General features: G+C 60.0%; 2 protein-coding genes across 4 annotated transcripts in view; both read left to right on the plus strand.

The window, feature by feature from the left end:
• The window catches only part of EFTUD2 (elongation factor Tu GTP binding domain containing 2), a 33,821-nt gene extending 22,089 nt beyond the window's left edge, over positions 1-11,732 (plus strand). For all 3 annotated transcript variants that reach the window (XM_064174550.1, XM_064174553.1, XM_064174551.1), the window contains exons 19-28: positions 797-898; positions 4,234-4,316; positions 5,468-5,554; positions 5,918-6,044; positions 6,519-6,606; positions 7,619-7,737; positions 8,345-8,439; positions 9,137-9,290; positions 10,433-10,540; positions 11,153-11,732. In XM_064174550.1, the coding sequence (XP_064030620.1) occupies positions 797-898; positions 4,234-4,316; positions 5,468-5,554; positions 5,918-6,044; positions 6,519-6,606; positions 7,619-7,737; positions 8,345-8,439; positions 9,137-9,290; positions 10,433-10,540; positions 11,153-11,248 (1,059 nt within the window). In that variant the 3' untranslated portion in view covers positions 11,249-11,732. The remainder of the gene's footprint in view (positions 1-796; positions 899-4,233; positions 4,317-5,467; positions 5,555-5,917; positions 6,045-6,518; positions 6,607-7,618; positions 7,738-8,344; positions 8,440-9,136; positions 9,291-10,432; positions 10,541-11,152) is intronic.
• A 2,303-nt stretch (positions 11,733-14,035) lies between these two features.
• Positions 14,036-22,577, plus strand: part of GJC1 (gap junction protein gamma 1) — a 41,774-nt gene continuing 33,232 nt past the window's right edge. Inside the window, exon 1 of the mRNA XM_064174571.1 lies at positions 14,036-14,119. The gene's annotated coding sequence lies outside the window, so the exon portion shown is untranslated. The remainder of the gene's footprint in view (positions 14,120-22,577) is intronic.

The raw sequence follows: 22,577 nt of genomic DNA on the forward strand, positions 1-22,577 counted from the left end.
GGAGGCTGGGGAGGCTTTCCTGGGGCTGCTCTGAGCATGACTGACTGCTTAAAGCTGCAGCTCAGAGAGGGACCCAGGGGTGTTGGTTGGCAGTGGCTGAACAGGAGGCAGCAGTGCCCAGGTGGCCAAGAAAGCTACTGGCATCCTGGCTTGGGTCAGAAGCAGGGTGGGCAGCAGGGACAGGAGGAGATCATCTGTGCTCAGCACTGGGGAGGCCACACCTTGAGTGCTGTGCTCAGCTCTGGGCTTCAGTCCAGGAAAGACATTGAGGAGCTGAAGCCTGTCCAGAGCAGGGCAGAGAGGCTGGAGAAGGGCCTGGAGCAGCTGGGGGTGAAGAGGGGCTGAGGGAACTGAGGGGGTGCAGGTGGAGAAGAGGAGGCTGAGGGCAGAGCTCATTGCTCTCTGCAGCTGCTTGCAGGAGGTGGCAGTGAGGAGGGAGCAGCCTCTGCTCCTTGGGGGCAAGGGACAGGAGCAGAGGAAATGGTTCCAAGCTGCCCCAGGGCAGGTTCAGGCTGGAGCTCAGGAAGTATTTCTGCCCTGGAAGGGCTCTCAAAGCTTGGCACAGGCTGCCCAGGGCAGTGCTGGAGTCACCGTGCCTGGAGGTGTTCCAGCAGCCTGTGAAGCTGTGCTCAGGGCAGTGCTGGGTGGAGGCTTGGGCTGGAGGAGCTTGGAGCTCTCTTCCAGCCAGAGCAGTTCTGTGAGTCTAATGCTGATGCTTGGTGGGGCTCATGGAGGAGGCTGGAGGGCAGGTGTGTGAGCAGTGCTGCAGGCAGCTGAGGCCTGTGCTGTCTGGCAGGTGGAGGAGTCTGGGGAGCATGTGATCCTGGGCACCGGCGAGCTCTACCTGGACTGCGTCATGCACGACCTGCGCAAGATGTACTCCGAGATTGACATCAAGGTGAGGGGAGGGGCAGCTGCCTGCCAGGGCCTGCAGGGGCCTGCGGGAGGGATGGAGAGAGGCTGCTTGCACAGGGAGGCTGTGGCCAGCTGGGGTTGGGCTCTTCTGCCAGGCAAGCAGTGACAGAAGGAGAGGACACCACCTCAGGCTGTGCCAGGGCAGGGTCAGGCTGGATGGTAGGAAGTTGTTCACAGCAACACAGACTGGCATTGGGATGGGCTGCCCGGGCAGGTGGTGAAGTGCCCATCCCTGGAGGTATTCAGAAGGAGTCTGCATGAGGCACTTAGTGCCAGGGGTTAGTTAATCAGAAGGTGTTAGGGGAGAGGTTGGACTCTGTGATCTCAGAGGTCTTTTCCAGCCTGGTTAGTTCTGTGACTGTGACAGGACCAAGGGCAGTTGGCTTCAAAGCAGAGCAGAGCAGATTTGAATTGGATGTGAGGAGCAAGTTCTTTACTGTGAGGGTGCTGGAACACTGCAACAGCTTGCCCAGGGAGGTGGTTGGAGACACATCCCAGGAGATATTCAGTGTGAGGCTCAGCAGGGCTCTGGGCAACCTGAACTAGCGGAGGATGTCCCTGCTGGGTGCAGAGGGGTTTGACCAGAGGACTTTTGGAGGTCTCTTTCAACCCAGACCATTCTATGATTCTCTGATCCTCCCAGCTAGGGGAGGGCTTTGTCCTCCTTTCTCAGAAGGATGGGAAATGAAATGTAGCTGAAGGCACAGTGTGGGTTCTGCCATGCCTGTCCTGCACCTAGGTGGGCACAGTCCTGAGCACAGCTCCAAGCTGGGTGGGGAATGGCTGAGAGCAGCCCTGAGGAACAGGACCTGGGCAGCAAGAGCAGTGTGGGCACAGGGCAAGGGAGGGGATTCTGCCCCTTGGCTCTGCTCTCCTCAGACCCCACCTGGAGCACTGTGTGCAGTTCTGGAGCCCTCAGCACAAGCAGGACGTGGAAGTGTTGGAAGCCACCAAGATGCTGAGAGGGCTGCAGCAGCTCTGCTCTGAGCACAGGCTGAGAGAGTTGGGGCTGTGCAGCCTGGAGAGGAGAAGGCTTCCAGGAGACCTTGGAGTGGCCTTGCAGGATCTGAAGGGGGCTGCAGGAGGGCTGGGGAGGGACTATTGAGAAGGTCTGGGAATGGCAGGAGGAGGAGGAATGGGTTTGGAGTGGCAGAGGGGAGATTGAAAGTGGATGTTAGGAAAGGCTTCTTTGCAGGGAGGGTGGTGAGACACTGGCACAGGTTGCCCAGGGAGGTTGTGGTTGCTCTCTCCCTGGAGGCGTTCAGGACCAGGTTGGATGAGGCCTTGAGTGACCTGTTCTAGTGGGAGGTGTCCCTGCCCATGGCAGAGGGTTGGAACTGGCTGAGCTTTGAGGTCACTTCCAACCTAAACCATTCTGTAATTCCTTGTCCCTGTAAAAGACCAGAATAGAGCTGCTGGGAGCACTGTGTCCAGTTTTGGAGCCCCTGGGACAGGAAAGAGGGGCTGGAAGGTGTCCAGAGAAGGCCACAAGGATGATCAGAGAGCTGGAGCTGCTCTGCTGTGAGGACAGGCTGAGACTTTGGGCTGTTCAGTCTGGAGAAGAGAAGGCTCTGAGGTGACCTTCTTGTGGCCTTCCACTATCTGCAGGGGGCCACAAGAAAGCTGGGGAGGGACTTTTTAGGCTGTCAGGGAGTGCCAGGACTGGGGGAGTGGAGCAAAACTGCAAGTGGGGAGGTTCAGATTGGATGTTAGGAAGAAGTTCTTCAGTATGAGGGTGGTGAGAGACTGGCACAGATTGCCCAGGGAAGTGGTGGAAGCCTCATGGAAGTCTTTAAGGCCAGGCTGGATGTGGCTCTGGGCAACCTGCTCTAGTGTGAGGTGTCCCTGCCCACGGCAGGGGGTTGGAGCTGGATGATCCTTGAGGTCCCTTCCAGCCCTGACAGCTCTGTGGTTCTGTGGTGCAAGCTGTTGGCTTTGCATCTAGCACCTAGAGAGCTTCATGTCCCTGCCTGCCCTTGTCCTGGGGGAATAACCAGCAGGGAAAGTAGCCTTTGCCTCCAAAGTAAGTGCTAGACTCTCTGCAGCATCACTTGCATAACAGAGCTCCAGTTCTGCAGAACAAGGCTCCTTGGATCAGTGAGGAGGCTCAGGCTCAGAGTGTGGATGCTCAGAACTTGGTGTTGCACCTACATCTACTGGCAGAGCTCTGCCTTGCTCACACAGCCTCTGCAGCCAAGCTCCCAGCAGTTGTGCTGCTCTCAGCATGCAAATGGAGCTGCTAAGTGGCAAGAAGCTCTGAAAGGAAAAGGAGCTGGAAATCAGAACTGTGCTCAAGGCACATTTGCAGCTGACCCCGAGCTGAGTGCTGTGGATGGGATCCATCCAGAGGGACCTGCAGAGGTGGCTGAGGAGAATCTCATGAGGTTCAACAAGGCAAAGTGCAAGGTCCTGCTCCTAGGTCAGGGCAAACCTCACTATCAGTCCAGGCTGGGGGATGCTCAGATGCAGAGCAGCTCTGCAGAGAAGGGCCTGGGGGTGCAGGTGAGGGAGGAGCTGGGCAGGAGCCAGCTGTGGGCACTGCCAGCCCAGAAGGCCAAGGACAGCCTGGGCTGCATCCAGAGCAGCGTGGGCAGAGCTGGACAGAGGAGATCCTGACCCTCTGCTCTGCTCTGGGGAGACCTCACCTGCAGGGCTGGGGCCAGCTCTGGAGCCCTCAGCACAGGAAGGACCTGGTCCTGACAGAGTGGGTCCAGAGGAGGCCATGAAAGGTCTGGAGAGCTTCTGCTCTGAGGACAGGCTGAGGGAGCTGAGGATGTCCAGCCTGGAGAAGAGAAGGCTTCAGGGAGACTTTAGAGCTGCCTGCCAGTGCCTGAAGGAGGCTCCAAGCAGGCTGCAGAGGGACTGCTCCCAAAGGCCTGCAGGGACAGGACAAGAGGCAATGGTTTGAAATGAGAGCAGAGCAGACTGAAATTGGATGTGAGGAACAAGTTCTGCACCAGGAGGGTGCTGGAACTCTGCAACAGGTTGCCCAGGGAGGTGGTGGAGGCCTCATCCCTGGAGATACTCAAGGTGAGGCTCCACAAGGCTCTTAGCAGCCTGCTCTAGTGAGGATGTCCCTGATGAGTGCAGGGGGTTGGACTGGATGAGCTTTGGAGATCCCTTCCAACCCAACCCATTCTATGATTCCCTCTCTGAAAGCCACAATTCTGTGTCTTCAACTTTAACCCCTCCAGACTGATGTCACCTCAGTGTCCCCAAAAGCCTGACCACTGTCAGAGAGGTGTGTGCCCATGCCCTAACCTTTCCCTCTCCTCCAGAGTCCTTGAGAACCTCCCAAACCTGTTGTTGTTGTTGCAGGTTGCTGATCCTGTGGTGACATTCTGTGAGACAGTGGTGGAAACATCATCCCTGAAGTGCTTTGCTGAGACACCCAACAAGAAGTAAGAGCCTGGGGGCAAGCTGGGCCTTGGACATCATCTTTTAGCCCAATTTCATCCTTTTTCCAGTGGTTCTGTGGTGTTTGCGTGGCTGGAGGATGTGTTGGGATCCTAGAACAGGTGCCTGAGGGCAGCACTGGGCTCTTTGGCACCTGCTCTAGGATCCCAAAACCTCCCCCACAGGAGCAAACCCTTTTGTCTTATCCATCCTTCATTTTCACACTGATACCTGGTGGTGCACTGGAGCCTTCCAGCCTGTTTCCTTCAGCATGTGTTGGAAGAGAGGGAAACTTGTGAAGGAACAGAGGCTTGGCTAAGCAGGGTGAAGTCAAGGAGCAGAGGACCTCTTCATGCCTGAATTTTCAGGGCAATGAGGATTTTGCTGCATGCTAAAGGCAACTTTTGCTGGGTGGTTTCTTGGTTCTGGTGCTGTCTCTCCTTTGGTTTGGGAAGAGAAAGGCTCCAGTCCTGACTTGGTCTCTGGGGGCACCTTGGTGGAGTTCTCCAAGGCAGTATCTTGTGTGGGACATGATGAGTGCTGGCTCTGACAGGCACATTGCCTGGTCCTGGGGCTTCCTCCTGCAGCTATGCACGTCTGGCAGGGGATGGAGCTCTGCTGTCCCCCAGCAGTCTGCTGCTGGAGCTGAGCAGACTTTGGAGAGCAATGGTTAAGTGTCTGAGCTCTCCTCACATGTGAGGGGCAGGAGTGGCTGTGCCTCTCCAGCTGTGCTGGGGGCAGTGAGGGGCAGGAGTGGCTTTGTCTCTCCAGCTGTGCTGGGGGCAGTGAGGGGCAGGAGTGGCTTTGCCTCTCCAGCTGTGCTGGGGGCAGTGAGGGGCAGGAGTGGCTTTGTCTCTCCAGCTGTGCTGGGGGCAGTGAGGGGCAGGAGTGGCTTTGCCTCTCCAGCTGTGCTGGGGGCAGTGAGGGGCAGGAGTGGCTTTGCCTCTCCAGCTGTGCTGGGGGCAGCAAGGGGCAGGAGTGGCTTTGTCTCTCCAGCTGTGCTGGGGGCAGTGAGGGGCAGGAGTGGCTGTGCCTCTCCAGCTGTGCTGGGGGCAGCAAGGGGCAGGAGTGGCTGGAGGCAGTGCAGCCCCTGCGGTCCTGGCAGCTCCTCCGATGTCCATCACTGCAGGAGCTAACTGCTCTGCCTCTGTTTCAGGAACAAGATCACGATGATTGCTGAGCCTCTGGAGAAGGGACTGGCAGAGGACATTGAAAATGAAGTGGTCCAGATAACGTGGAACAGGTAGAGCTGAGCTGAGCTGAGCAGGAAACGATCTAGAAGCAAATAGCTTGGGGCAAAAAGGGAAGGCAGGGATCTGCCGAGACGGAGCTTCTGGGCCCTGTGCTGCTCCCAGCTGCTCCTGGAGCACCTTCCCCCCACCGAATGCATCGGGTTGGGAGGGGCCCTCGGAGGTCGTCTTGTCCAAGCCCCCTGCAGTCAGCAGGGACACCTCCAACCGGAGCAGGTTTGACCCTCAGCGGATCAGTTGCTCCGGGTGAAAATCTGAAGCCAGTTGATGCCTGAAGGGAGCAGGGTCATAAATAGTGATGTGAGTGCAGGTCAGAGGCTTCTTTCCTGAAACTCCTTCCCTCCTCCTTTGATCAGGAAGAAGCTGGGGGAGTTCTTCCAGACCAAATATGACTGGGACTTGCTGGCTGCCCGCTCCATCTGGGCCTTCGGGCCGGACGCCACCGGCCCCAACATCCTGGTCGATGATACTCTGCCCTCAGAGGTGAGAGACACAGGCCAGGGGGGTTACACTTCAGTGAGGGGTGCCAAGAGGCGACCACCCACCCCTGCCAGAACCTGCAGCAAGGCCCTGCTGCTGCTGCAGTGCTCCCTGGCTGGCCAGAGCTGGGATCTGGTGGGCTCCCCCCGCCACGCTCCTGCGCTCACCTCCAGCACACTCCCACCCTGGCTGGCAGCTTGCCTGCTGTTCCTCAGGCATTGCTATCTGGGCCAACGCCCTCAAAACTGGCATCCAACCAGCCCTGCCTTCCAGGAGCACCAAAATGTGCACTCCTGACTTTCCAGCTCTAGGTGCCAAGCTCTGCAGTTGATGCTTCTGAGCTGGGAGGGGCAGGGATGGACACTGGGGTACCAGGGACATTGCTGCTCCTCTAGGAATGGCTTTTAAACCCTGGGGGTTGTTAATGCCTTGTGAGGCAGGTTTGGTGTCTGCAGCTGTCTGTCTGTCTGTCTGTAGGTGGACAAGTCCCTGCTGGGCTCTGTGAAGGACAGCATCGTGCAGGGCTTTCAGTGGGGCACCAGGGAAGGGCCTCTCTGTGATGAATGTAAGTAGGACCTGTGGGGGAGTGGAGCTGCTGGGCTGAATTGTGCCATCTCGAAGCATTCAGCTGATTCAGTCCCTGTGTAGCCAGTTCCCTTCTCACACCACAGCTGGGGTCAGCTCTGAGAGTCAGAGAGTCAGGGGATGCTCAGGGTCAGAAGAGACCTCCACAGGTCGAGTCCAAGCCCTGCCAGAGCAGGGGCACCCAGGGCAGGGCACACAGGAGCACATCCACTTGGGTTTGGAATCTCTCCAGAGGAGACTCCACAACCTCTCTGGGCAGCCTGCTCCAGGCCTCCAGCACCCTCACACCAAAGAGTTTGGTTCTTGTGTTGAGGTGGAACCCTCTGGATTTGAGTCTCTGCTGATTGCCTCTTGTCCCATCACAGGGCACCGCTGAGCAGAGCCTGGGCCCTTCTTGCTCCCCCACCCCTCAGATATTTATGGACATTGCTCAGATCCCCTCTCAGCCTTCTCCAGACTAACCAGCCCCAAGGTTCTCAGCCTGTCTCATCAGAGAGATGTTCCAGTCCCTTCTTCACCCTCAGAGCCTTCCTTGGCCTCTCCAGCAGTTCCCTGTCCCCCTCGAACTGGGGAGGCCAGGACTGGACACAGTACTCCAGATGTGGTCTCACCAGGGCAGAGTGGAGGGGATGAGAAGGCAGAGAACAGAACCTTCCCCTTTTTTCTGGCTGCAGATGCCACCCAGCTGCTGCCTACAGACAGCTGGCACAGGGGCTAGCTGGCACGGGGGTAGCTGGCACGGGGGCTAGCTGGCACACTGCCCCCCCCCCAGATCAGGGGCAGACAGCCCAGTGAGCCCCTGCTAGAAAAGCCTCTGCCTGGTTTGTGTCGGACACTAAGCCATGGTCCTGCTTTCCCTGCTGGGATTAAACGTGGCAGGACTTGGGGTGTCTCCAGGCCCTTGGCTGTTCGCTGTGTGCTGAGGGCCTGCCCGGGGGGGCGCTGGTGCTGTCCCCTGGGCTCACCCTGCTGTGCTTTCTGCCCTCCCGCAGTGATCCGCAACGTCAAGTTCAAGATCCTGGACGCGGTGATCGCTCAGGAGCCGCTGCACCGCGGGGGGGGACAGATCATCCCCACGGCTCGCAGGGTGGTCTACTCTGCCTTCCTGATGGTGAGCTCCCTGCTGGGCGGCGCCGAGCCTCCGCCTCCTGCCCTGCCGCCCGGGGGCTCTGGCTTTGAGGGGACTCCTGCAGCCAGCAGCGCCTCCAGCGCCAGGCAGCAGCAGTGTCCCTGCCTGCGTGGCCTCTGCTTCTGCAGCCGAGCTGCAGGCAGCTGGCACAGGCAGCAGGGACAGGCAGCAGCCAGGGGGCTCAAGCTGCCGCTGGGGAGGTTTAGGTTGGACGTTAGGGAAAAAGAGTGGTCAGGGACTGGAAGGAGCTGCCCGGGGAGGTGCTGGAGTCGCCTGCCCTGGGTGTGTTTAAGGGTTGCTGCTGTGCCCTCGTGTTCCAGGCTGGCTGGAAGCTTGTGCAGTGCATCTGCTCTGCCGTCCGTGGCTTGCTGGGAAGGGTGGGCGTGGGGCAGAGGCACTCGTGGCCAGGAGCAGAAGAGCTCCTCTCAGTGTTTGGGGTTGGTTTAGGCAGCCCTGGGGCAGCAGGAGCCCTCTCATCCCCACTGAGGCTCTGCGTGAGACCAAAGCGTGCCAGTGCCTGACTCTGACTGGAGCCAGAAGGTGCTGGAGCTGCTGAGGCTCAGTGGCTTGTGTCCCTCTTCCCTCACAGGCCACCCCTCGTTTGATGGAGCCCTACTACTTCGTGGAGGTGCAGGCCCCTGCTGACTGCGTGTCGGCAGTGTACACGGTGCTGGCCAGGCGGAGGTGAGCTGCTGCCAGCTGCTGCCTGCCCGCGGCCTTCGGTCCCAGCGCTGCCTGTGGAGCAAGGGCAGGAGGGGAAATCCCTGCCAAGGGACAGCTGAAAGCTTCCTGCACTGATCCCAGCCCCTGTGCTGGGTTAGCAGGGGATGTTCAGGCTCACAGGCAGCCGTTGGTGGGTGCCTGGTTATCCTGGAGGGTCAGAGAGGAAATGGTGCAAGGAGACAGGAGACCCCAGCTGGAGAGCTGCACCTGGGCAAGGACAGGGACCTGCTGGAGTGAGGCCAGAGGAGGCCACAGCAATGATCTGAGTGCTGGAAGCCCTCTGCTGTCAGTCCAGGCTGAGAGGCTCGAACTTGCTCAGCCTGGAGACCTTCTGGTGGCCTTTCAGGACTTAGAGAAGCCTACAGGAAAGCTGGGGAGGAGTCTGTGAGGAGCGTGGAGATAGCACAAGGAGTAATTGGCTCAGGCTGACAGGAGAAAGGTTTAGATTAGATTGGAGGAAGAAATTCCTCACTGTGAGAGAAGCTGTGGGTGCTCCAGCCCTGGAGGTGTTCAAGGCTTTGAGCAGCCTGCTTTAGGTGCAGATGTCCCTGCAGGCTGCAGGGGAGTTGGACTGGATGACCTGTAAGGTCCCTTTCAACTCAAAGCAGTCTCTGGATCTGTGGCAAAGAGGAAGTCTAACCTCCTGCTGTGTTGGCAGAGGCCACGTGACACAAGATGCTCCCATCCCAGGCTCTCCTCTCTACACCATCAAAGCCTTCATCCCAGCCATCGACTCCTTTGGCTTTGAGACAGACCTGAGGACCCACACGCAGGGACAGGCCTTCTCACTCTCTGTCTTCCACCACTGGCAGGTGAGTCCCTGTGCTGGTGAGACAGGAAGAGGGCAATGGTTGGGGTCAGGCACCAGGCAGGGGCTCTCAGTGGAGCTCAGAGCTGCAGCTCACACAGGGACACCTCTGGAGAACATCCTCAGAGCATCTCTGTTGGGGATGCTGTGTGCACCAGCTGCTCAGTGTCTTCAGCTTTGATCCAACTCACATCTCCCTCCTCATGAGGGAGAGCTGCTGCTTGCTGAGCACAAGGGTGAGGACATCCTTGTCTGGCAGAAGAGAAGCTGCTTGGATGCATTTGGTGCTCTGAACCTTGTGGAGCACAAATCTCAGAGCAGGGTTTGGACTGAGCCGCAGGACACTTCAGGTTTGCCTCTTGGAGGAGGCTTTTTAAAGCAATGGAAAACAAAGTTTGGGTCAAAATGCTGTCCCCTGGCCACTTCTGTGTCTGGGGCAAAGAGGTCTTGCAGGAGCAACCCCTGTGAGGTGCACAGCTACTCGTGGTGCAGCCAGGTGGGAGCAGCAGCAGCAGCAGCCTGAGCTCCAAGAGCTGGCTTCAGGGTCGAGATGTGAAAGGCCAAAGCTTAGCTCTGAAAGTACCAAATGTGCCTGGAGTTGTGGAGAGGTCCTTGTGCTGAGCATGAGGGTGGTGAGACACTGGACAGGCTGGCCAGAGAAGTTGTGGCTGTCCCCTCAACTGGAGGTGTCTGAGGCAATGTTGGATGGGGTTTTGAGCAACCTACCCTTAGTGGGAGGTGTCCCTGCCCACGGCACGGGGGTGGAACTGGATGATCTTGAAGGTCCCTTCCAGCCCAAAGCATTTTGTGCCTTTATGAATTAATGAGTTCAAGAGATGATGTCTGGATAGAGTCCAGAGCAGGAGATCTGATCTGATCCTTTGACAGTAGCCCATGTGGGTTGTTGTGCTTGGGCAGCTTCTAGAGGCCTGGCAGCACCCACGGGGAAGGCAGCTGGGACATGTTCTTGGCTTGGGTCATCAGCACCCTGGTAGTGACCTCTTGCAGCTGTGGTCACCAGATGAGCTGTTGGGGCTGGGGGTGTCCACAGGGGGCTCCAGGGGCATTTCCTGTGGCAGTTGAGGGTCTCCAGGAGGTGGAAGTGGTCTCCCAGCATCGCTCCCCTGTCCTGGCCCTGTGTTTCAGATCGTGCCTGGTGACCCCTTGGACAAAAGCATCGTCATCCGGCCCCTGGAGCCCCAGCCAGCCCCACACCTGGCCAGAGAGTTCATGATCAAGACCAGGCGCAGGAAGGTAGGTCTGGGAGTGTCTGTCGTGTCCCTCTGTCCGTCTGTCCCACCAGCTGGGTTGTTGCTGTCCCTTGGGCAGCTCCCCCCTGTCCTCTCAGAGCCAGTGTCCTTTGTGCCTCGGACTTCCCTTACTCTTCACCCCCATGCCGTGGGTTGGTGCCTGTGGTGGTCCCAGGAGCGACTCATCTGGCAGTGACTCCAGGCAAAAGCAGGTCCTGTGGCATCTGCTGAGCCCTGGGTGGCCTGGCTTACCCTGGGTGGCCTGGCTTACCCTGGGTGGCCTGCAGAGAAAGGTGCAGATGTTTTCTGTGCTGGTTCTCTGAGCTGGACTGAGTCTGGGGCTGCTCCTGGGGCCACGAAGAGAGCAAAGCTCCCTTCTGGGAGGCAGCTGGTAGATGCTCTCAGCAGCAGCCACCACACATTTGCAGCTTCCTGAGAGGCTGTTAGGTGTTTTCAAGGTGCTGAGGAGCTCCTTGCATATCTCCAACCTTCTCTGCAGCCCCAAAACTGCTGTGAGTGTGGGCCCCCAGCATGCTGTGGTGGCTGCTCTGGCGCCGTGGCTGTCCCCGTGCTGGCTGCCAGGGCAGTAACCTCTGGCTCTGTGCTCCCCCTGCAGGGCTTGAGCGAGGATGTGAGCATCAGCAAGTTCTTCGATGACCCCATGCTGCTGGAGCTGGCCAAGCAGGACGTCGTCCTCAACTACCCCATGTGAACCTGCTGGCCCGAGGCCTGCCTGCTGTCTGTCTGTCCTTCCCCACCCCCCTGCCCCAGCCCTGGCTCCTGGGTGCTCCTGGCTCCTCAGGTGGCTTCTTCCATGGCTCTACAAGTCCCCCCTGGGCATTTGTGGACTGTGCACCCAGAACCTGCCCTACCTAGGGAGCAGCCCAGAGTGTTGTTGCTTTTTGTATGGTCAGTCCCCAGCCCTTGTGGCCTCCAGCAGGAGCTGTTCCCCTTGGATCTGCTCTCCAGTTGCAGTGTGAACACAGTGTCAGGTTTACTAAGGACTGAGCTTAAACTGACCTTGAGCTTCCTGCTCATCCTCTCCTGCTGCCAGGGGCAGGTTGCCTTGGGCAGAGCACCTCGCTGGGCAGCTGCTGAGGAAGGTGAGGATGCTGGAGGGGTGGGGAGGGAGGAGCCAAGTGTGGCTCTGACCTTTTTGTACCTGTTTCTGAGCCCTTGTAAACGTTTCTTACAAACCTGCAGGCTGAGCTCAGTCTGTGCTGGGAGATGGCAGTGCTGGGAGCATGCATGGCTCTGATTTCCTCATCTCCAGCCCAAGTTTCCCCTGTCCCTGGACCCCATACCCCCTCAGCCACCCTGCTCCTCCCCTGCAGGAGCCAACTCACCACCCAGGACAGTCACTCCAGGAAGGACACTGAGAGACTGGAGCAGGTCCAGAGCAGGGCAACAAAGGTGGGGAAGGGTCTGGAGAAGAGGGCTGGGGAGGAGCAGCTGAGGGAGCTGGGGGGGTGCAGTGTGGAGAAGAGGCTGGGGGGAGGCCTCATTGCTGCCTACAGTTCCCTGAAGGGAGATTGGAGTGAGGTGGAGGTCAATGTGCTCTCCCAAAGAAGAAATGACAGGAAAAGAGGAAATGGCCTCAGGTTGCCCTGGGGGAGGTTTGGGTTGGACAAGAGGCAGGGGCTACAGACTAGAACCCAGGAGCTTTCACTTCACCTTAGGGACAAACTTCTTTGCTTTCAGAGAACTTCTTTACTGCCAGAGAACTGGAGCAGGCTGGCCAGAGATTGTGCAGTGTCCTCTGGAGACTCCAAAGACTCACCTGGGCCTTGTGAGCCTGGGCAGCCTGATCTGGGCAAACCTGCACTAAGAGGGGCTTGGACTGGGTCAGCTCCACAGCTCTGTTCCAACCCCTACCATTCTATGGTTCTGTTGGGAACAACTTTTTCCCCCCCAAGCTGGGGCTGACTCTGGGGCACTGCTCGCTTGTGGAGCTCAGAAAGGGGAAGGATTTCCTGCCTCAGGGCTGCCATGGTGCCAGGGCCCTGAGCTCAGCCCTTCCTGCCAGACAGGGCCAGGACATTCCCTACCCATCACCTTGCCAGCCACGCGTATGGAATCTGAGTTCAAGTCCTGCCTGGAGCCTGCGGGAGCTGCCTCCTGCCCAGCGGGGCTTTGCCGGGGGCGTTCTGCACCTTCCCGTGCAGCCCAGCACCCAGCCGGGCCCCTGCGGCTGGGGCCAGACGTCTCCTGGAGCCAGCCCAGCCCCGCGTTGCTCCCGGCTGGGCTGCAGCCGCTCGGCAGCCGCAGGCTCGGTGCTGCTCGGCACGTCCCGGGGCTCGGGATGTGACCCCAGCTCCGGAGCCAGCGCTCGGCCGCTGTGCCCTGGCGCAGCTCTGTCACAGGCAGGGGACATCCATCCGCCCCCGGGGCGGCTCTGCTCCCAGCGCCCGGCTCCCCGGGGGTGGATAAGGTGGCTGGAGGGTCCCCGCGGTGGGGGGCACCGGTGCTGGTCGCTGCTGCTCTCCAGGGGCGGGTCCCGGCGGCTCGGAGCGCTGTCCCGGCTGTCAGCCCGGCAGCGGGGGCAGGACCCGGCCCGGGCGGCGTGGGAAGGAGCAGGCTCTCACGCAGGCCGTTCCCGTTCCCAGCAGCTGGAAAACGCTGACCCGAAGGAGCTCCCGGGGAGCTGGGAATTTTCCATGGGAAGGGCCCTGGGAACGGGGGCTGCGTGCGGCTGCGCCCTGCCCCGGCCCCTCTCCGCCTGGAACTGCCCCCAGCCGCTGAAGGAGCTTTGCCAGGTGCTGAGGGCAGCACCCAGCAGGCTGCGGAGTGGTAAACTGAGGCCCGGGGACCGGTGCTCCATCCCTGACACGAGTGCCCCAGGGCTCAGCACCGGGACGCGCAGAGGAGCAAATACCTCTGCGCACAGCAGGGTCAGCAGCGACAAGTGGCACTGCGCTGACCCCTCGGCTCGTCCCCCTCTGTCCCCCGTCCCCGCTGGCGTGACGGTCCCGGGGGACGCACTGCTGGACCTCGGTGAGGCGAGCCCCAGCCCCGCTCCCAGTGCCCCTCTCCTCATCCGGCTCCTGGGGGCTGTCTGCAGCCTTCCTCCTGCGGTCCTCACCCCTGTCCTGCTCGCAGTGCCCCCATCCTGCACCCCCTGTCCCCACCCTGCTCCTGGTCTCCCTGGCCACAGCAGTGCTCTCAGATCTCCTGTCCCGTCCCCACGCTGCTCCCCAAGGCCTTGTCTGCGTCCTGCCCGCGGTGTCCTCACGCTGCTGTGTCCCCGTCCCGCTCCTGCCGTTCCCTCTCACCCTCTGTCCCTGCTCCGAGGCCACGCAGCACCCCGCGGCCGCCGCTCCGTGCCACACGCCGCGTCCCTTTGTCCCCCAGCCCGGGTGCCCCCCGCCCGGGCCCGCTCCCCACCTCCAGCGCCCCACGCCAGCGGGGCCGGGCCGGGGGCAGGTGGCGGCGGGGCCGGTGGGTGGGTGGGTTCCAGGGGGTGTGTGTGCGCATGCGCCCCGCGCCCCCCGCCCGGGCTCGGCGGGCCCCGCCGCGGCGGAGCGAGTGGGCGGCCGAGGGGGCCCCGCCGCCACCATGGGCCGGAGCCGCGCGGGGCAGCGGCGTGAGTGCGGCGGGGGGCTCCGGGGGGCTCCGGGAGGCGGCGGGCAGCGGCCGGGGCGGGCTCCGAGGGCATCCGAGCCTCGGGGGCTGAGGGAAGGAGGCGGGGGCTGGAGGGCACCGAGCCGTGGCGGGCTGCGGGGGGCTCTGAGGGGCTGCGGGGGGCTGCGGGGGGCTGCGGCGGGCTGAGGGGCTCCAGGGGGCCGAGCGGAGCCGCGGGCTGCGAGGGCACCGAGCCGTGTGAGCTGCGAGGGGAGGCGGGAGCCGGCGTGCGGCCGCCGGTGCTGAGGGCGCCGAGCCGCGGGGGGCTGAGCGCTGCCGCGGGCTCCGAGGGGCTCCAGGGGCTCTGAGGAGAGCCGGCAGCCGGAGGGGACCGAGTCGGGTGCCCTGAGGGGATCCAGGCGCCCTGAGGGGAGCGAGGGGCCGGTCGGAGGGTCTGGTCGGTGGCTCCCCGGGAGCCCGGCATCTGCCGGGGCCGGACCCGCGCGTTCCCGCCGCTGCTGGCGGCGGCTTTGTCCCTCCGAGGTGCCCCGGGAGGGCCGGGACGCGCCTGGGGTCCCGGTGCGGGGAGGTGGCTCTCGGGGCCTTGCTCCCGAGTGAGGAAGGGCAGCTCCCGGCCCGGGTCTCCGGCGGGGCCGGGAAGGCTGCTGGAGTGCACAGCCGCCGAGGTGCTCGCTCCGCTCCCGCTGGCGAACTGCGCTTTGCTCCTCCGAGTAACAGGTACTTGGCTGGCTCGGGGAGACGCCTGCTGAGCGCTCCTGGCACCGGCGGCTCGGCCGTGCCCGCTCCGCAGCCGGGCAGCAGGCGCTCGGCAGCCCTGTTCGGGGCCGGGCAGCAGACGCTGTGCAGCACCGGCTCAAGCCGCGGGAGCAGCTGCCTGCTCCCCTGGGCCGGATAGACGTTGGCGGTGCTGCCGTTAGCCTGAGTTTGCCCTGTCCTGAGGGCTGCAGCCGTGCCCCAGGTTTGACATTTCTCCGCAGTGGCTCTGAACGCAGAGCACGAGGAGGAAAATCCATCCCCTGTATCGGCCATGGAAGTTTTGGCCTGCGCCGGGCCCGGCTTTGCCCCGGCCTGGTGCAGTGCCCCAGGACCCGCACTGCTGCCCGCACTGCTGCCCGCACTGCTGCCCGCACTGCTGCCCGCACTGCTGCCCGCACTGCTGCCCGCACTGCTGCCCGCACTGCTGCCCGCACTGCTGCCCGCACTGCTGCCCGCACTGCTGCCCGCACTGCTGCCCTTGTTTTCAGCGGCTGCTCTTGGGTAGCCAATTCTCTCTCCCACGGGTGCGAACGAGCCCTGCCTCTCGCTGGTCGTTGCGACCTTGCTTCCCAGGGAAAGGCTAATTTTGTTCCACCGTCGCATTGATTACAGATGGGAGATGGTGCCCAGAGATTTAATTAGGGCATGGATGTGCAGTATGGATTCTGGAGCAACAGTTGGTGCCACCGCGGCCAGCTCTTGCTGGGGCGTGGGGCGGCGGCTCGCAACCAGAGGGAGAGCAAAGCGCCCAGCAGACCCTCGCTTGCCCTCCCAGCCCTTTCCATGTCTTTCGCCGGCTGTAAGTCAAGGACAGTTCGGGGGGGACGTGGCCTGTCCCCGGTCTGGAGGTGGCTGTCAGCAGCTGTCAGCCCAGCTCCCCGCACCCACCTTGCGCCAGGTCGCGGCGCGGGGCAGAGCTGCTCCTGGCTGTCGAGATCCGTGGCCAGCAGCGTGGCAGGTGCCCTGCTCTCTGCTTTTGGGTGTTCCCAAGCCCGTTCCAGAGTTACACTTGTGCTTCCCGGAGGGAACAGGGCAGCTCTGCTCCGGCAGGAGCTGTCACGCAGGGGGCAGTTCAGCCGCCTTGCGCCTGGCCTTACCCTCCCAGCCAGCTGCAAGTCCTCTCTTTCCAGCCCCCCTGACATCCCCCCGGGCGTCCCCGCTGCGCGGGAAGGGCGGGGGGGGAGGGTGTTCGTTTGCCCTCGCTGGTGCCGGGGTGGGTGGGGAGCACCACGACACAGCTGCTGAGCCTGACGAATGCGCCTGCTGCGCCCGCCCGGCCTGCCTCTGCTGGCACAGCGGCGCCCAGCCAGGAGATGCTCCCCAGGGTTACAGCTCAGGGAGTCTGAGCGCGGGGGTTGCCTGTGTGCCAGCGCAGCCTGGCATCCCGTACAGCCAGAGGTGTCTGAGCGACCCCGCGGGCACGGAGCGGGCTGAGGACCTGGGGCAAAGGCTCAGGTGAGCTGGGGGCTGCATGCTCAGGGTTGGGTGCTCCATGCGTGGCTGCTCCGGGAGCGTTTCTGTGGCTCCTTGCGAGAGAATGGTCCCTTTGTGGTGTCTTTCTCGGAAGGCAGTGGCCTGGCTGGCGTTTCTGGGTCGGAATGGCAAAGGACAGGGCAGAAGAGAACGGGGACGGTGTGTGGGTGAGCCCTGACACACACCTTGGGAGGTTCCTCGCCCACATCTCACGAACCTTCCTTCACAAGACTCTGTTCTCCAGCAGCTCTCTGTGGTGGCTCCTTGCATTCCCTGCCTGGCTTCTCTTGTCCTTGCTGTGCCCTTTAAAACGGTCTCTGGCTGTGCCCTTTAGAACTGTCCCTGGCAAGTTTTGGGTCAGTTGAACCTGTGAAAAGTGATGAACCCAATCCGATTTTCTGCAGGCTGAGAGGGCTGCAGCCTGCTCAACAGGACAGCCTCCAGCACAGCCAGCACCACGGCTGTGAGTGTGCCCTGTCCCTGGTGCACTTTGCTGACAGACAGCTCTGCAACTCAGAAACTGGAATCGTTTCCCAACTATGAACTAACTTGAAGAGTGGGAGGGAGGGTTGGAGCAATTAACAGATCAGGGTGCATGGGGAATCACTGTGAAACATCTCCTTTCTTGGTGGGTTCCACCAGGACTCCTCCTTAGCCCTTTGTTTAGGGTTGGACTCAGTCTTAAAGGTCTTTTCCAAGCTCTGTGATTCTGTCACTTGTGATCGGTTTTGTTCCTGGGAAGCAGGCATCCAGGTCCTCAGAGACAACTTGAAAGGGAGGCAAACATCACTAAAGAGATGAGGGCCAGGGACTGAGAGCAGGGAGGCTGCTCTGAGGGAGTCAGTGCAGGGCTGGAGGATGTGCTGGCCCTGAGGGCTTCCAGCCCTTGAGGGTAAGGGGAGAGCAAACTGGCTGAGAGTTTGAGTGAGGGCAGAGGTGCAGCAAGGCAGCTGCCAGGATCTAGGCAAGCTGAGGCCAACCTGAAGAACTGAGCAGAGGTTCTCCTGTGCACTGAAAGGTCTGAGCCACAGACAGCCTCTTTCTGAAGAGCTCTCCCTGGTTCCAAAGGGAGGCAGAGGTCTGGGAATTGGGTTGCTTAGGTGGAACTTACCTTGCCTGGTCCTGTGTGGGTTTAGAGCTGGCAGAGGCAAGGTTCAAGAGCAGAATTCTTATGAGATCGCTGATGGAGAGTTTGTGATGGAGTTTAGCACAGAGCTGTGTTGATGTGGTTGTTTACTGACTGCCAGAAAGTTCTGGGAGTCCACAAATCCTCAAACTCCCCTAAAACATCACTTCTTGCCAAGGAGGGGATGAGATCCAGCGACCTTGTGGTGCCTGCACGGTGCTTGGGCGCAGCTCAGCAGCCCGGGACTGACAAAGCAGCCTAGAAACAGGCATCAGGGTCCTTTAGTCGTGGGAGAGGAGCTGGGTCATGCCTCTCCTGTGCCTCCTTGGGTGGGTATGGACTGGGTTTTGTCTCTCCTGTGCCTCCTTGGGTAGGTATGGACTGGGTTTGTCTCTCCTGTGCCTCCTTGGGTAGGTATGGACTGGGTTTGTCTCTCCTGTGCCTCCTTGGGTGGGATATGGACTGGGTTTGTCTCTCCTGTGCTTCCTTGGGTGGAGTATGGACTGGGTTTGTCTCTCCTGTTCCTCCTTGGGTGGGATATGGACTGGGTTTGTCTCTCCTGTGCTTCCTTGGGTAGGTATGGACTGGGTTTGTCTCTCCTGTGCTTCCTTGGGTGGAGTATGGACTGGGTTTTGTCTCTCCTGTGCCTCCTTGGGTGGGATATGGACTGGGTTTTGTCTCTCCTGTTCCTCCTTGGGTGGGATATGGACTGGGTTTTGTCTCTCCTGTGCCTCCTTGGGTGGGATATGGACTGGGTTTTGTCTCTCCTGTTCCTCCTTGGGTGGGATATGGACTGGGTTTTGTCTCTCCTGTGCCTCCTTGGGTGGGATATGGACTGGGGTTTGTCTCTCCTGTGCCTCCTTGGGTGGGATATGGACTGGCTCATGTCCCTCTGGTGCCCTGGGCAGTGCTGTGGGGAGTCTGGAGCTGGCAGGCTCTCACACCATGGCAGAGACTGGTTTCTGACCAAGCCATGATGCTGGAATCACAGTGGGATGAGCTTGCACCCGAGAGCTGCTGGACCACCACGAGGTCTGTGTGAGCTGAGAACAGGAACCCAGGCAGGCTGTGCTGTGCCCAGTGGGCACAGCTCTGGGGCTTTGCCAGTGCCAACTTCGTGGGCATTTCTACCTCTGTGGGGCTGTGTGGCTATGAAAGAAGGGATGGGGCCAGCCTGGAGCTGCACTGTTGGCACCAGTGTGGGAGTTTTGGGGCTCGTTCCTAAGATCACCTCAGGTTTAGCCCTCTGGCAGCAGGGCAGGTTCTGCCTCAGCCTTACCGCTCTGGCAGGACACTGAGCAGCGGCAGGACCCGGGGCGATGCCAACGGGCATTAAGCAGTTGGAGCAGAATCCCCAGCAGATAATCACCCCTTTGTTGTCTGCCTGCTCTGCAGTCCCGGCGGTGCTGCTCCCTCATTAGGAGGAAGGTGATCCCTCCTCATCCTGCTTCCAGCTCTTGGCTTTGTGCCGGCTGGCAAAGTGCTGTGTGGAGGTTGTGCCCCAGATTGATTTAGTTGTGGTCTGGTTCGCAGGAAGGAAATTGCAGGCTGAGGGAGTTGGGGCTCAACCTGGAGAAAAGCAGGCTCCGGGGACGCCTAAGAGCAGCCTTCCAGTACCTGAACCCCCCCCCCCCCCCAAAGAGACCTCTCTTTGACAGGGCTTGGAATGCCAGGGGACACCTAAGAGCAGCCTTCCAGTACCTGAACCCCCCCCAAAGAGACCTCTCTTTGACAGGGCTTGGAATGCCAGGACGAGGGACCATGGCTTTGATCTGGAAGAGGGAAGATTTAGACTGGAGATTAGGAAGAAGTTCTTTAGAGTGAGGGTGGAGACACTGCAGTAGTTTGCCCAGCGAGGTGCCCCCTCCCCAGCCAGGTTGGATGAGGCCAGTGGGAGGTGCCCCTGCCCATGGCAGGGGGGCTGGAGCTGGATGATGTTCGCCATCCCTCCCAACACGAACCGTTCTGTGACTCTCTGCTCCCCGGTGTCGATGCTCCACTTGATCCCTGCTGACCTGTGCAGGGATGAAGCTTCCCTCCCCGCACCGGCAGACCTGTCCCTGGACCTCAGCCAGCTGGCTGCAGGGTGGCATCCCCTTCCCTGTGCTCCCTGATGCACTGTTCCCCTGCAGAGCCCTGTGCCCTTATGCCTCATTTCAGCTGCTCTGTGCATCCTGTGAGCAGCAGGAGTGGAATTCCACCCTCCCATGTCTGTGTTTCTTTGACTCGAGCTGTGGCTGAGAGCAGTCAGGCTCTGCTCAGCCTCTTCCCACTTGCTCTGTGCGGTGCTGCTCCATGTCCAGATGTGCCTCTGACAGCCTCCCGCGGCTCCAGCTGGCTGAGTCACCTCCTCGGCCTCTTCCTTCTCCTGGTTTTGGGGGGCTGCTTCCTTGTGCTTACAAGCCACAGGCCTGCACAGGAAAGAAATCTTCAGTTCCTCCTTGCACCTGAGATATGAATCCTGACCACAGAGCAGCAGTGCCTGGTGCTGCCCACACTGGCAGCTCTGGAAGCTCTCCTTGGAGCTGTAGGAACATGGCTCAAGTGCTGGGATTTCCTTGGTGTGCTCCCAGTGTCCTTGGTGTGTTCACAGTGTCCTTTGGTGTGCTCAGAGTGTCCTTTGGTGTGCTCACAGTGTCCTTGGTGTGCTCACAGGTTCCTTTGGTGTGCTCACAGTGTCCTTTGGTGTGCTCACAGTGTCCTTGGTGTGTTCACAGTGTCCTTTGGTGTGCTCAGAGTGTCCTTTGGTGTGCTCACAGTGTCCTTTGGTGTGCTCACAGTGTCCTTTGGTGTGCTCAGAGTGTCCTTTGGTGTGCTCAGAGTGTCCTTTGGTGTGCTCACAGTGTCCTTTGGTGTGCTCACAGTGTCCTTGGTGTGCTCACAGGTTCCTTGGTGGGCTCAGAGTGTCCTTGGTGTGCTCACAGTGTCCTTGGTGTGCTCACAGTGTCCTTGGTGTGCTCACAGTGTCCTTTGGTGTGCTCACAGTGTCCTTGGTGTGCTCAGAGTGTCCTTTGGTGTGCTCACAGGTTCCTTGGTGTGCTCACAGTGTCCTTTGGTGTGCTCACAGTGTCCTTGGTGTGCTCACAGTGTCCTTTGGTGTGCTCACAGTGTCCTTGGTGTGCTCACAGTGTCCTTGGTGTGCTCACAGTGTCCTTGGTGTGCTCACAGTGTCCTTTGGTGTGCTCACAGTGTCCTTGGTGTGCTCACAGTGTCCTTTGGTGTGCTCAGAGTGTCCTTTGGTGTGCTCCCAGGTTCCTTTGGTGTGCTCACAGTGTCCTTTGGTGTGCTCACAGGTTCCTTTGGTGTGCTCACAGGTTCCTTGGTGTGCTCACAGTGTCCTTGGTGTGCTCACAGTGTCCTTTGGTGTGCTCACAGTGTCCTTTGGTGTGCTCACAGGGTCCTTGGTGTGCTTACAGTGTCCTTTGGTGTGCTCACAGTGTCCTTTGGTGTGCTCACAGGTTCCTTTGGTGTGCTCACAGTGTCCTTGGTGTGCTCACAGTGTCCTTTGGTGTGCTCACAGTGTCCTTTGGTGTGCTCACAGTGTCCTTTGGTGTGCTCACAGTGTCCTTGGTGTGCTCACAGTGTCCTTTGGTGTGCTCACAGGGTCCTTGGTGTGATCACAGGGTCCTTGGTGTGATCACAGTGTCCTTTGGTGTGCTCACAGTGTCCTTTGGTGTGCTCACAGTGTCCCTTGGTGTGCTCACAGTGTCCTTGGTGTGCTCACAGGGTCCTTTGGTGTGCTCACAGTGTCCTTTGGTGTGCTCACAGTGTCCCTTGGTGTGCTCACAGTGTCCCTTGGTGTGCTCAGAGTGTCCTTGGTGTGCTCACAGGTTCCTTTGGTGTGCTCAGAGTGTCCTTGGTGTGCTCACAGTGTCCTTGGTGTGCTCACAGTGTCCTTGGTGTGCTCCCAGGTTCCTTTGGTGTGCTCCCAGGTTCCTTTGGTGTGCTCACAGTGTCCTTGGTGTGCTCACAGGTTCCTTTGGTGTGCTCCCAGTGTCCTTGGTGTGCTCACAGTGTCCTTGGTGTGCTCACAGTGTCCTTTGGTGTGCTCACAGTGTCCTTGGTGTGCTCAGAGTGTCCTTGGTGTGCTCAGAGTGTCCTTGGTGTGCTCACAGTGTCCTTGGTGTGCTCACAGGTTCCTTTGGTGTGCTCACAGTGTCCTTGGTGTGCTCAGAGTGTCCTTGGTGTGCTCACAGTGTCCTTTGGTGTGCTCAGAGTGTCCTTTGGTGTGCTCACAGTGTCCTTTGGTGTGCTCACAGTGTCCTTTGGTGTGCTCACAGTGTCCTTTGGTGTGCTCAGAGTGTCCTTTGGTGTGCTCACAGTGTCCTTTGGTGTGCTCACAGTGTCCTTTGGTGTGCTCACAGGTTCCTTTGGTGTGCTCACAGTGTCCTTGGTGTGCTCACAGTGTCCTTGGTGTGCTCACAGGTTCCTTTGGTGTGCTCCCAGGTTCCTTTGGTGTGCTCACAGTGTCCTTTGGTGTGCTCACAGTGTCCTTGGTGTGCTCACAGTGTCCTTTGGTGTGCTCACAGTGTCCTTTGGTGTGCTCACAGGGTCCTTGGTGTGCTCACAGTGTCCTTGGTGTGCTCACAGGTTCCTTTGGTGTGCTCACAGTGTCCCTTGGTGTGCTCACAGTGTCCTTTGGTGTGCTCACAGGTTCCTTCGTGTGCTCACAGTGTCCTTTGGTGTGCTCACAGGTTCCTTTGGTGTGCTCAGTGTCCCTTGGTGTGCTCACAGTGTCCTTGGTGTGCTCACAGTGTCCTTTGGTGTGCTCACAGTTCCTTTGGTGTGCTCACAGGTTCCTTTGGTGTGCTCACAGGTTCCTTGGTGTGCTCACAGGGTCCTTTGGTGTGCTCACAGGGTCCTTTGGTGTGCTCACAGGGTCCTTTGGTGTGCTCACAGGGTCCTTTGGTGTGCTCACAGGGTCCTTTGGTGTGCTCACTGTGTCCTTGGTGTGCTCACAGGGTCCTTTGGTGTGCTCACAGGTTCCTTTGGTGTGCTCACAGGTTCCTTTGGTGTGCTCACAGGGTCCTTTGGTGTGCTCACAGTGTCCTTTGGTGTGCTCACAGGTTCCTTTGGTATGAAAGTAGGGCCTCAAAGGTGATCT

The sequence above is a fragment of the Pogoniulus pusillus genome, chromosome 40 (assembly GCF_015220805.1).
Source record: "Pogoniulus pusillus isolate bPogPus1 chromosome 40, bPogPus1.pri, whole genome shotgun sequence".
Lineage (NCBI taxonomy): Eukaryota > Metazoa > Chordata > Aves > Piciformes > Lybiidae > Pogoniulus > Pogoniulus pusillus.